At 39.1% G+C, this 13,161-nt stretch overlaps 1 protein-coding gene across 3 annotated transcripts in view; it reads right to left on the reverse strand.

The window, feature by feature from the left end:
• The window catches only part of DLEC1 (DLEC1 cilia and flagella associated protein), a 386,841-nt gene that overhangs the window by 142,469 nt on the left and 231,211 nt on the right, over positions 1–13,161 (reverse strand). For all 3 annotated transcript variants that reach the window (XM_033931738.1, XM_033931737.1, XM_033931739.1), the window contains one exon: positions 6,969–7,036. In XM_033931738.1, coding sequence (XP_033787629.1) covers positions 6,969–7,036 — 68 coding nt within the window. The remainder of the gene's footprint in view (positions 1–6,968; positions 7,037–13,161) is intronic.

Consider the following 13,161-nt stretch of genomic DNA (forward strand, 5'->3'; position numbering starts at 1 on the left):
TTAGTATTAAATGGCCATTTTTCTCAGTGGAGGAAAGTGAATAGTGGGGTGCAGCAGGGATCTGTACTGGGACTGGTGCTATTTAACATATTTATAAATGATCTGGAAACTGGAATGACAAGTGGGGTAATTAAATTTGCAGATGACACAAAACTATTCACAGTTGTCAAAACATTTGTGGACTGTGAAAAATGTCAGGAAGAACTTATGAAATTGGAAGACTGGGCAGATGAAATTTTTAATGTAGACAAATACAAAATGATGCACATTAGGAAGAATAATATAAATCATAGTTACCAGATGTTATGGTCACTTTAGGGGTCAGCACTCAAGAAAAAGATCTAAGTGTCATCATAGACAATACACTGAAACCTACTGCTCAATGTGCGGTGGTGGCCAAAAAAGCAAACAGGATGGTAATAAGACTAAGAATATTATAAAGCCTCTATATTGCTCCATTGTGCAACCTCAGCTTGAATATTGCATTCAATTCTGGTCGCCATATCTCAAAAAAGATATAGCAGAATTAGAAAATGTTCAAAGAATGCCTCTTGTATAAGGAAAGACTAAAGAGGTTAGGGCTTTTCAGCTTGGAAAAGAGATGGCTGAGGGGAGATATGATTGAAGTCTATAAAATACTGAGTGGTGTAGAATGAGTACAAGTGAATTGATTTTTTTTTTTAATTCTTTGATTTTCAAATATTAACAATGCAATACACAGGTATATAAACATATAACAAACCAAGAAAAGCACATTCATCTTACAGATATACATGAGCCACCATGTTATCCCCCCAGCCACCCATTGATTAATCAATAAAAACACAAATGCATATATTATTTTAATAACCTTCCCTTATGTAAAATAGTAATGCAATCCCACTCACCTCCCCCCCACCCTGGATGTGTAAGGAATTAAACCAGAAATTAAAGACAAAAGACGACTAAATTAAAGTCAAAAGACTATAGAGAAGTAATAAAAGATGTCAACGGGCCCCAAACCAGTTTAAATAAATTACTATGCCCCAACATTTCAGCATTCATTTTTTCATAAATTTGCCCATCAAAAGGGAAAATTGAGGCGATCATAATATTTCCAATTACGAGTTACCATCTGCATAGCTATCCCAGTCATAATTATGAAAAGCTGGCATTTATAACATCATCAATATGCACCTAGATGGCAGAATGCCACTAAAAATTAGGAATATGTGCTGGGGTATTTGATCATACCTTTGGAAGATGGAAGCAGTGCCTTTAACCACTGAGCCACAGGCATTTTCTTTTAAGTAGGGATTCCTGCCGTGTGAGATAATACCTTAGGAGATCATAACTAGAGAATGACACGGTGAAAAAATTGATCCCCGTCACCGCCCCGTCCCCGTCTCACCATCCCCATCACCGCCCCGTCCCCGTCTCACCATCCCCGTCACCGCCCCGTCCCCGTCTCACCATCCTCTTCACCGCCCCGTCACCGCCACTGCCACCCCATTCACCGCCCCGTCACCGCCACTGCAATCCCATTCACTTTTCTTTATTTACGTATAAAGGAAACATTCTTTAAAACTTTAAAACTTTAAAACTTAGTTAAATATTAGTTAATAACTATACAAAAACAAAACACGCAGAGAAAAAATTAATTAATATAAATTCTCAAAACTGACACATTTTGATCACTAAATTTAAAAAAGCTATTTTTCATACAGTTTTTCAATCACTAATCTTCCACCACCCCTGGGGCTAGCAATGCAAAAACAAACACGACATGTACTTTAAATGCTTACAATGTTAGCCTATATGGTAAGTAGACGCGGCCGCTGTACCTAATCGCGGCAAAGATCTCCCTGCCGTGATTAGCATAGTGACCGCGGCTACGGCTGCAAGTCTCCCCTCCCCCCAGCGATCACGGCAGGAGGGCACCCAACCCCTCCTGTAGACCCCCCCCAACGGCCCTCCCGACAATCGCAGCAGAAGGGTACCCAACCCCTCCTGCCGGTCCTCCCAATGGCCTCCCCTAAGATCGCCGGCAGGAGGGTACCCATCCCCTCCTGCTGGACCCCGCCCCAACGAACCCTCCCACCCCGGAACCCCCTTAGTCTTACTTTCCAAGTTGGACCGGACGGCTCCTCACACGTATGGCCAGCAGGCTTGCCTCCGTCCAAATGAGGCGGGCCCGCCCCTACCCTGCCCAACCCACAGGATCCTAGGGCCTGATTGGTCTAGGCACCTAAAGCCACTCCCGCTATAGGAGGGGCCTTAGGTGCTTGGGCCAATCAGGCCCTAGGATCCTGTGGGTTAGGCAGGGGAGGGGAGGGGCGGGCCCGCCTCATTTGGACGGAGGCAGGCCTGCTGGCCAGACGAGCGAGGAGCTGTCCGGTCCAACTTGGAAAGTAAGACTAAGGGGGTTCCGGGGTGGGAGGGTTCATTGGGGGGGGGTCCAGCAGGAGGGGTTGGGTACCCTCCTGCCGGCGATCTTAGGGGAGGCCATTGGGAGGACCGGCAGGAGGGGTTGGGTACCCTTCTGCTGCGATTGTCGGGAGGGCACGGTGAAAACACAGGTAAATTGCGGTTCCTAGAGGGGGGGACATTGGCCTGCGGGGACAAATCTATTCACCGTTTTTGCGGTCGGTGAAAGGATTTGTCCCCACGTCTGCGGCGATTTGCTAATGAGGTCACCATAACCCGCAGCCAAACCGCAGCCACGCAGCGGTTCGCTGCGGGGATCGCTCCCCGTGTCATTCTCTAATCATAACCATCTCAGGGTAAAAATAAGTTTCCCTCTGGACAGGGCAGAGTGCAAATGTAAATGACAAAGTCCACAATCCATACTCTCTTATTAGACCAAAAAGAAGCTGTTAAGGTACTAGGGCGGGTTGTGGGGATTTGAATCCATGACCTGTAGAAGATGGAAGAAGTACCTTTAACCACTAAGCCAGAGAAGCTTTTGTTTAGGCAGGGGTTCCTATTATTTTTTAGTGGCATTCTGCCATCTAGGTGCATATTGATGATGTCACACTGATGTCAAGATTGTGCATCAGACATGTCCAAGTGCTCTGAAGCAAAGCCATTGTGAGTAGTATATCTCTTTGTCTTTTCTTACCCTTTTGGAAATTAGGCTTAGCATGCATATATATATTTATATATCATGGGCTTTGCTTGATTAATGCATTATTAAACATCTTTTTCTATTATTATCAAATAGGAATCCTCTTTACCCCCAAAATAGAAGTTTACTATGCAATATGTATATTTTTTTCATGTGCTTATCTTAATATCATGTGCTCCCATTTAATCACTGCATTGTGAATTAATACTATCCCCAACAGGACCCATTTCACTGCTCAAAGCAGCTTCTTCAGGGGTCAGTCAAGAAACCAATCTATAATATAACATGGTCCACTTTAGGGGTCAGCACATCTAGAAACATAGAAACACAGAAAAAAGCAGCAGAAAAGGGCTATAGCCCACCAAGTCTGCCCATTCCAAGTATCCCCTCCCCTGAATTTATTCCCTTAAAGATCCCACGTGAATATCCCATTTTCTCTTAAAATCCATCACACTGCTGGCCTTTATCACCTGGAGTGGGAGTCTGTTCCAATGATCCACTACTCTTTCGGTGAAGAAGTACTTCCTGGAGTCGCCATGAAACTTCCCTCCCCTGATTTTCAGCGGATGCCCTCTGGTGGTCGAGGGTCCCATGAGCCAGAAGATATCATCTTCTGACTCGATGCGTCCCGTGATGTACTTATACATTTCAATCATATCTCCCCGTTCTCTTCTTTCCTCAAGTGAGTACAGCCGCAATTTTTTAAATCTTTCTTCATACGTGAGATCCTTGAGCCCCAAGACCATCCTGGTGGCCATTCGCTGAACTGACTCGATCCTCAGCACGTCCTTTCGGTAGTGTGGTCTCCAAAACTGAACACAGTACTCCAAGTGAGGCCTCACCATGGCTCTGTACAATGGCATCATAACTTCAGGTCTCCTGCTGACGAAACCTCTGCGGATACACCCCATCATTTGTCTTGCCCTGGAGGAAGCCTTCTCCACTTGATTGGCAACCTTCATGTCCTCACTAATGATCACCCCTAGGTCGCGTTCCGCCGTGGTCCTAACCAAGGTCTCACCATTTAGTACATAAGTTCTACGCGGGTTTCTCTTACCCAGGTGCATTATCTTGCATTTTTTAGCATTGAAGCCTAGCTGCCAAGTAGTTGACCATTGTTCCAGCAACAGTAGGTCGTGTGTCATATTATCAGGTAATAAGCTTTTGCCTACTATGTTGCAAAGTTTGGCGTCGTCGGCGAACAGTGATACCCTTCCTCTAACCCTTGCGTCATATCTCTTATGAATAAGTTAAATAGAATCGGGCCCAGGACCGAGCCCTGCGGCACTCCACTGATCACGTCCGATGCTTCAGATGGGGTACCGTTCACCACCACCTTCTGAAGTCTACCACTCAGCCAATCCCCAACCCATGTAGTTAGAGTGTCTCCTAATCCTATTGATTTTAGCTTGTTCAGTAATCTTCGATGAGGGACACTATCAAATGCTTTACTGAAGTCCAAATATACCACGTCCAGTGACTCTCCGGCGTCCAGTTGTCTAGTAACCCAGTCAAAAAAGCTAATCAGATTAGATTGGCAGGATCTACCCTGGGTGAACCCGTGTTGGTGTGGATCACGCAGTTTTTCTTCGTCTAGGATTGTGTCAAGATTCTGTTTGATCAGTGTTTCCATGAGTTTACACACTATAGACGTGAGACTCACTGGTCTGTAGTTTGCTGTCTCTGTCCTGCAGCCCTTTTTGTGGAGTGGGATTATGTTGGCAGTTTTCCAGTCCAAGGGGACCCTTCCTGTGCTTAGGGAAAGATTGAAAAGAACAGATAATGGTTCTGCCAGGACTTCCCTTAACTCCCTGAGCATTCTGGGGTGTAGGTTATCCGGTCCCATGGCTTTGTTTACTTTGAGTCTTGATAGTTCGTCATAGACGCTACTGGGTGTAAATTCGAAATCTTGAAACAGGTCTTTCTGGTTATCTCCCATCTGCAGCTGTGGACCAGCTCCCGGCGCTTCGCGGGTGAACACTGAACAGAAGTATTTGTTTAGTAGTTCTGCGTTCTCAGAATCTGATTCCGCAAAGTTACCGTCCGATTGCTTCAGGCGTACTATCCCATCTTTGTTTCTTTTCCTGTCACTAATATAGCTGAAGAAAGATTTATCCCTTTTCTTAATTTTCCGTGCTAGCTCTTCCTCCATTCGGAGTTTGGCTTCTCTGACTGCTGTTTTGACAGCTTTAGATCTGTCTAGATAGTCCTCTTTTGCCCCCTCTCTGCCTAAATGTTTGTAGGTGATAAATGCGTCTTTTTTCTGTTTAACTAGGTCTGAAATTTCTTTACTGAACCATTGGGGTCTTTTATTTCTCCTGCGTTTATTTACTGCAATATTGTGCATAACAACATGATATAAATCATTTTTTGAAAAGATGACCATGACATACATTTAATAATAATAACAACTTTATTTTTATATACCGCCAAAGCCATAGTAGTTCGAGGCGGTTTACAACAAGAAGAGCTGGACAGTCAGCAAAGGAAAAATAACAATGGAGATTTTGGATACAGCGAAGAAGAAAAAAAAATAACAGTGAGGATTTTGGTTGCATAAAGTAACAATGTGGGGAAGCAAGAAGATGTGAAAAGGAGTACAGTAGAGGGTTTAAGGGTTCATGGTTACAAATCGGTTGAACAGGTTTGTTTTTATTAGTTTTCTGAAGTTAAGGTAGGATGAGGAGAGTTTGATGAAGTTGCCTATTTAGTGATAACGCTCCCAGCTCACTCAGCAATAAATTCAAAATGGTGTATACTGCTCTCTGATACCGATGCATGCGCTCTTCTGCTTAAACTAGCATTTGCGCCTTGCATATGAGTGATCATCAGTTCATTGACAGCTTAATGAATGGAATCAATTAATCATATGAAACCCACCAATCTAAATAATCGAAAAAATACTCCAATTGAATGAGATGTTTGGTCCTGAAGGGTGCATTGTCCCCAATGGGGATGGAGTAGTGGTAGACCCCGATTGATTTTTAGAGGATTGGGTTTGTGAGGAGCTAGCTAAAATAAAGATAGACAAAGTGATGGGGCCGGATGGTGTACATCCGAGAGTGCTGAAGGAACTTAGGGAAGTTCTAGTGGCTCTGCTGACTGACCTTTTCAATGCTTCTCTAGAGTCGAGAGTACCAGAGGACTGGAGAAGGGCAGATATGGTATCTTTCACAAAAGTGGAAGTAAGGAAGAAGTAGGCCAGTAAGCCTGACTTCTGTGGTAAGCAAATTCATGGAAATGCTTTTAAAATAGAGAATGGTGAAGTTTCTGGAATCCGGTGGATTACAGGACTTGCAGCAACATAGATTCACTAGAGGTAGGTCTTATCAGACAAATCTGATCAATTTCTTTGACTGGGTGACCACAGAATTGGATAGAGGGAGCGCGCTAGATGTGGTGTATTTAGATTTCAAACAACCAGAAAATCAGCGAAAATAAAATAAACTACAGCAAATACTAGATACTCAAAAAGGTTTATATAATATCAAACAAGTGTTAAATTGAAGGAAAAGGATCTCAGAAATCCACGCCAGAAATCATGCGATCTCTCATGGCTTAAATGTGGGTGGGGGTTTCATTCATCGATCCTAATAAATCTTCAACAATAACTGGATTGCATACTCATTTAACAATCTTTTTCAACTCAGATTTAATCTTACTTATAAATACTCTTCTTTTTTTCTATATCTTGTTATACCCCATGGAATTCATGCAAATCACTTAAAATATCATCTTAAAGTGCAATAATTCCATGAGTCATACTTAAGTTGGGCGTCTGTAATTCAAGGATTTCCTGTACATAACTACATTGATGTTATTTCTCTGAAATCACTGTACAGCAATTAATTAGTTTTCATACCATATTGTACTTTGTTTGCTGCATGCATTTCAAATTGTTTTGTTCTTCTTATCATAGAAGCTGTGGAACTGTAATAGAAAAAAAAAATCATGTCATAAACTGCAATAATAGTCTCCTTTAGAAGTAATATTATCCTTAAAAATAACCTTAATCTCAGTCAGATAAATTTCTAAGATGCCTTTTAACAGATACATGACATTCGTTACTGCTATTTGGGCTTCTGCCAGGAACTTGTGACCTGGATTGGTCATGTTGGAAACAGGATACCAGGCTAGATGGACCATTGGTCTGATCCAGAATGGCTATTATGTTCTTGGGTGCTACCAAGATTATGCCTAAATGCTGCCCTCTGACGGCTCTCCTGTCATCCCCATTGCTACTACCAAATAGCAGTTGCACTCACCTAGGAGGGAGGATCAGCAGTAGATGCTCCCACAACCCCTTCTGGGCCAGTCGGTGGTATTACTCACCTCCCTATTAGGCAACAGGATAGTCACCAAGAATGAAGCACCACATCTGCCGCATCTCCTGCTGTAGTTCCCCAAACAATACAGCACTGACAACTTGACAGAAAACACAGGCAAGACAGGAATGTGTTCTTGAACTACCCTGCCATATGGAAAGGGGCCGAGGTGTCTGAGAGGCTGTGGAATACAAAGCTTATGGAAAGGCACAGGAGGTGGGAAACCTGGCATTGATCTGTAGAAACTTCTATATCAGCTGGAAGGCAAAAGGTTCTAGAGTACGTTACCATCTTGGCCGCCTGTGCTTTCTGTCAGGTTGTAAAAAATGGATTGTCCAGGGAGTTCTGGTGGGAGATGCAGTTGATCATGTGTACTGTGCTGGGTGGCTGCGCAGCTGATGAAGCAGAGAGGTGAGCATGACTGCTGGCTGGTCCAAAAGCGGTAAGGTCAGAATCTACCACTAATCCTCCTTCCTGGCAGAAGCGGCAGAGATGATAGGAAGGCTGTCAACAGAGTTTAACCAACGCCATTTGAGGCATAAACATCCCAGCACCGGACCATCCTAATGCCTAAAAAGCGGCACCTAAATGTCTACTTCACTGTGCCCTTTTTAGTAAACACACAAAAAAATGCTACAAATATATTTCTTTTTGTAAATATATTTTATTGGATTATTCAATTGAAGCATAAAGCAGAAGAAACATACAGAAGCCAAGTTTTTCACAAGAAAACTGCAAGGGCCCTGTACATTGCGTCCATAAAGCAAGACAATGAATATAACGGTTTGTATCCCCACTGAAACCAAACCTTAATTTTGTTAAAATACCCACTCTAAGTAAAATAATAAAAAACTAAAATCCAATTGCTTTCCCCCACCCCTCTCTTGTCTTGCTCTGAAGTAACAGTCTCCCAAAACAGAGACTGGGCTTGGGATAGGCAAGTGGGATCTCTCAGAGAGAGAAAGAGATAATGGTTACTGTGGATGGGCAGACTAGATGTGCCATTTGGCCTTTATCTGCCGTCATGTTTCTAAGTTAAGAGTCCCAATAAGGATCCTGTTTTGGCGCTGCTAAATAAGCCTTCTTCAGGGGACACTAAACATATAAAAAAAATATATTAATATCTTCCAATTTTTCCAATTGCTCATAATTTATTATATGGCAACCCCTGTCATAATAAGTAGAAGCCTGTTGTTCTTAGATGATATTTGGCTTTTAGCCCTCATTGACATGCCAAATAACACAGTATCATAGCAAAATGCCACTGGATTTTCCAATAAACAATTTATTTGGCCCCATATTGATTTCCAAAAAGCCAAAATAAATGGACAATAGAACAATAAATGGAGTGGGTGGCTTAGCGCGCACACAAAATGGACGTGTGATCGCGGCGCTCCTCTTACCTGGGCAACGGCTGAATAAAAAAGTTTAACATTGCGGCTTGTATTTCGGCGAAAAAGTGTGGAGGGAAGTGCGGGAGCATGGCGAGTACGAGGCAGAGTAAAAATGAAACCGGAGGAGCGGCGAAGAGACAAAAGTCAGATCAAATTACTCCGTGTAAGGTTCCGCTTCCGGGGGATGAGTCGGAAGAGCTAAGTAAAGCCGAAGTTATGGGGGAATTAAGACAAATTAAACAAATGTTGAAAGAAAACGTTAACAGCATGGCAGAAATGAAGGAAGAAATATTGAATATACATAGGCAGATGGAAGTGACAAACAAAAGAACAACGGATCTGGAAGCTAAAATGGAGGTTTTGGAATGTGCAGAAAGAAGATGTAAAAATGACAGTTTGGAAATTACTCAACTGAAAAATCAGCTGGAAGATTATGAAAACCGTGGCAGAAGGAAAAATGTAAAACTTTTTGGAATACAAGAAAAATTGGAAGGAGGAAATGCCATACAGTTTTTAGAAAATTTAATACCTAAAATACTGCAGTTGGATTTCAAACAGCCTTTAGAAATAGAACTTGTACACAGGATTCCAACAAAGCGTGTGGAGAACCAAGGGAGACCAAGGCCACTGATATTCAAGATGTTAAGATACCAGCAAGCAATAGAAATTTTAAATGCTGCCAAGAAAGATAAAAATTTAAATTATAAAGGGTCCAAAATATGGTTTTTACCAGATTTTGCTAAAAATACTGCAAACATTAGGAAGAAATTCCTTGATCTGAGACCTCAATTAAAGGAAAAAGGATATAAATATGGGTTATATTACCCAGCAAAAATGAGGGTATCTTGTGGGGATAAATCTTTGTATTTTGTAGACCCGGAAAAGCTAAAGACCTTTCTTTCAAAATCAGAACCTATGTCATTTTAGCACAATGGGTGTTGAAATGAAGGGATAAATATTAAGACTGGTTTGGTGGATATTGAATAAAAAGTTTAATATAAAGAACTATGGGACTTTTGGTTGTTGAAGAAAGAGGAATATGAAACAAAGAACAGGAAATAAAAATGGACAAGGGAAAAAGACAATAAAAGAATGTAAAGAAGAAAAAAGCAAGAAGGATGGACTGGAAAGTCATGAGACTGAACTTTAGGAGACTGAAGGATGGAAGGTTGGAGTAAAGAGTGAACAGGAAGGAATAAAGGACTTGACAAATTAACAAAAGGGGAAAAGTGAAGAATGGACAAGAAAATAAATAGATGTGAAGAAGAAGAAAGAAGAATTGATAGACTAAAAGGATATTAAATAAAATGACAATTGGCAGTCAAGAGTCTTAAGAGAGGATGGATGTAGCTAAGAAATAAATATGAAAGTTCAGTTAATTTAATGTCAATAAATGAAAAGTAATGAATGAAAGGATAACAAGAAGAAGAATGTAGATTGGACTAATTATAGACAGAAAAAGTTATATGACATTTAGATGCAAGTAAAGGAAAGGAAAATGAATAATATAAAAGAAAGATACATAATAAGAATTTATTGGTAACTGAAGGAGATGACTAAAGGATCAAATGTAAAGATTGATTTTGTAATATTATAGTTTTAAAAGGATTGAAGTTAATTTGGAAAAGAGGAAATATTAAAAAAAAAATAAAAAAAAAAATTATAAAGTGAAAATTTTATTTTTCAGAATGAAATAAAAATTTTATATATAAATAGAAGATAAAAACTTATAAAATTGAAAACAATTTTTAAAGAAGTATATGAAGATATGGATATTTGCTTTTAGGTATTAAAAGGATGATAGGGGTTAATGGATTGGATAGTATGGGATACAGGAAAAATGATACTAATTTATTAAATATATGTTTATGATAGAATTTTGTTGAATGAAGTAAAATATTGGGGAAATGAATTAAAGATTGGTGAGAATATAAAGATGTATTAATGGAATGTTAGGAATTAAATATGGTTATGTGACCAAAGGTTAAATAACAGATAGAGAAATTAATTACTGTAAAATGAAAAAAAAAAAAAAAGAGGTTTTATGATTAGAAGAGAGATATAATTAGATACATTGTGGAGGGTTAGTGAGTTTGTCTTAATAAATGATAAAGGGATTATTAATAAATATTGGGGGGAGGGGGAAAGTTGGGATTGCTGTTCCAATGTGTGTCCTTAAGCAGTCATTATATTGGGGAGGGAGGGGTGGGAAGAAGATGGGCATTAAAGGTATTACTAGAATGATTAAGGAAAAGATTAATAAGAGATTGGGTACTTTAGGGGTAAAAATGTGTGCCACTGGGAGAAGTTCTTTAGATCTTAAATATGAAAGAAGGGAGGAAGAGGTTTATGATGAGGAGTTTAAAATATATTATGTCTTTTAAGATATTTTCTATTAATGTCAATGGCCTGAATCATGTAATCAAAAGGAAAAAGGTATTATCATTTTTAAAAAAGCAAAATGCGGATGTTTATTGTTTGCAGGAGACTCATCTGAATATAAAGGAATCACAGAAACTAGTGGGTGGGTGGGTGAAGGAATGTTTTTTTGCTCCAGCAGCAGGTAAAAAAGCAGGGGTAGCAGTTCTTATAAATAAAAAGTGTATGGCCAATTTTAAGGTAGTAAATTCGGATCCACATGGAAGATGGTTACATGTTGATATGAGTATGGGAAATAATACCCTGACGTTGTTCAATATATATGCCCCTAATTCGAATCAATCAGAATTTTAAAAAAAGTTGCAGAGTATGTTGTTACCACTGGCTGCTTCTAATTTAGTGGTGGCTGGAGATTTTAATGCTGTAATGTATCCATTAATGGATAAAAAACCAGGTAAAAGTATAAAATCTTTAGGTTTAGATAATTTGGTTCAATCATGTGATTTGAAGGATATATGGCGTATTCTTCATTTTAATGATCAGGAATTTTCATTTTGTTCACAGGTTCATAAATCATTTTCAAGAATAGATTATATTTTTATTTCATCACATAAGGTGCAACAAGTGATTAAGGCTTCCATTGATCCCATTATTATTTCGGATCATACAGGAGTATGGATAGAATTACAATTAGATCAATTAGAGAATAGAAGACCTCTTTTGGAGATTTGATAATGCATTGCTTGTGGAAGACAAATTTTTGGAAAATTTTAAAACACAAATTAGCGATTTCTTTCAAATTAATTTAGTGGAGGATACATCTATTGAAAATGTATGGGACGCATTTAAAGCGACTATGAGAGGTAATATTATATCTTATTCGGCTTTTGTTAGGAAACAGATTAAAATGCAGTATATAGAGTTAGAAAAAGAAATTAAAGTACTAGAAACTAAATTGGTAAGTAAATGGGAACATGAAGTAGTGCAAGCTCTTTTGAAAGCAAAAGGTAAATATAATGAATTAGCTTCAAAAATGATAAGAAGAGATTTGTTTTCCAAACAGACAATGTATTATGGAAATTCTAATAAGGCGGGAAGATTATTGGCAAATTATCTTAAAGCAAAAAAAAGAAGAACTAACATTAATGGGATAAAAGATGATAATGGTATAATAACAAATCAAATGGATATAATTTTAAAACAATTTCTAAAATTTTATAAGGACCTGTATTCTTCCGAGCCTTATTTGGAGAGGCAAAAAGATGGTAAAAATTTTTTAGATTTAATTAATGGACCTAAGGTTCCTGATCATATAAAATGGAGTTTAGATGAACCTATATCATTAAAAGAATTAGAAACAGCATTGAGATCTCTTAGAGTTGGATCCACTCCAGGTGGTGATGGTTATACAGTAGAATTTTATAAAACATTTCAAAATGTCCTTTCCCCATATTTACTAAATTTATATCAGACACAACTTATAAAAGGTGATATTAAAGGTACTATGGCTGAATCAGTAGTAATTGTTTTGCCTAAGCCAAATAAAGATCCTACTTTGGTTTCGAACTACAGGCCTATATCTTTAATAAATGTGGATAATAAACTTTTGGCGAAAATTTTGGCTTTGAGATTAGCCAAAGCTCTCCCACATATTATAGACACGCATCAGATTGGTTTTGTTGCTAAAAGGCATTCCTCTAATAACTCTAGATTATTGTTTCATATGTTAAATTTATAAAAAAAAATGGATGAACCGGCTTTTACAGTTTCATTGGATGCAGAAAAAGCGTTTGATAGGGTAGAATGGAATTTTATGTATCAAGCTTTAGAATGGTTTGGTATAAGTTCTGGATTTATACAAATGGTAAAAACATTGTATAGCTTCCCGATTGCAAGATTAAATATTAACAATATGTTATCTGAAGGTTTTAAATTGCAGAGGGGAGTTAGACAAGGT

This window comes from Geotrypetes seraphini, chromosome 2 (assembly GCF_902459505.1).
Source record: "Geotrypetes seraphini chromosome 2, aGeoSer1.1, whole genome shotgun sequence".
NCBI classification, from domain to species: domain Eukaryota; kingdom Metazoa; phylum Chordata; class Amphibia; order Gymnophiona; family Dermophiidae; genus Geotrypetes; species Geotrypetes seraphini.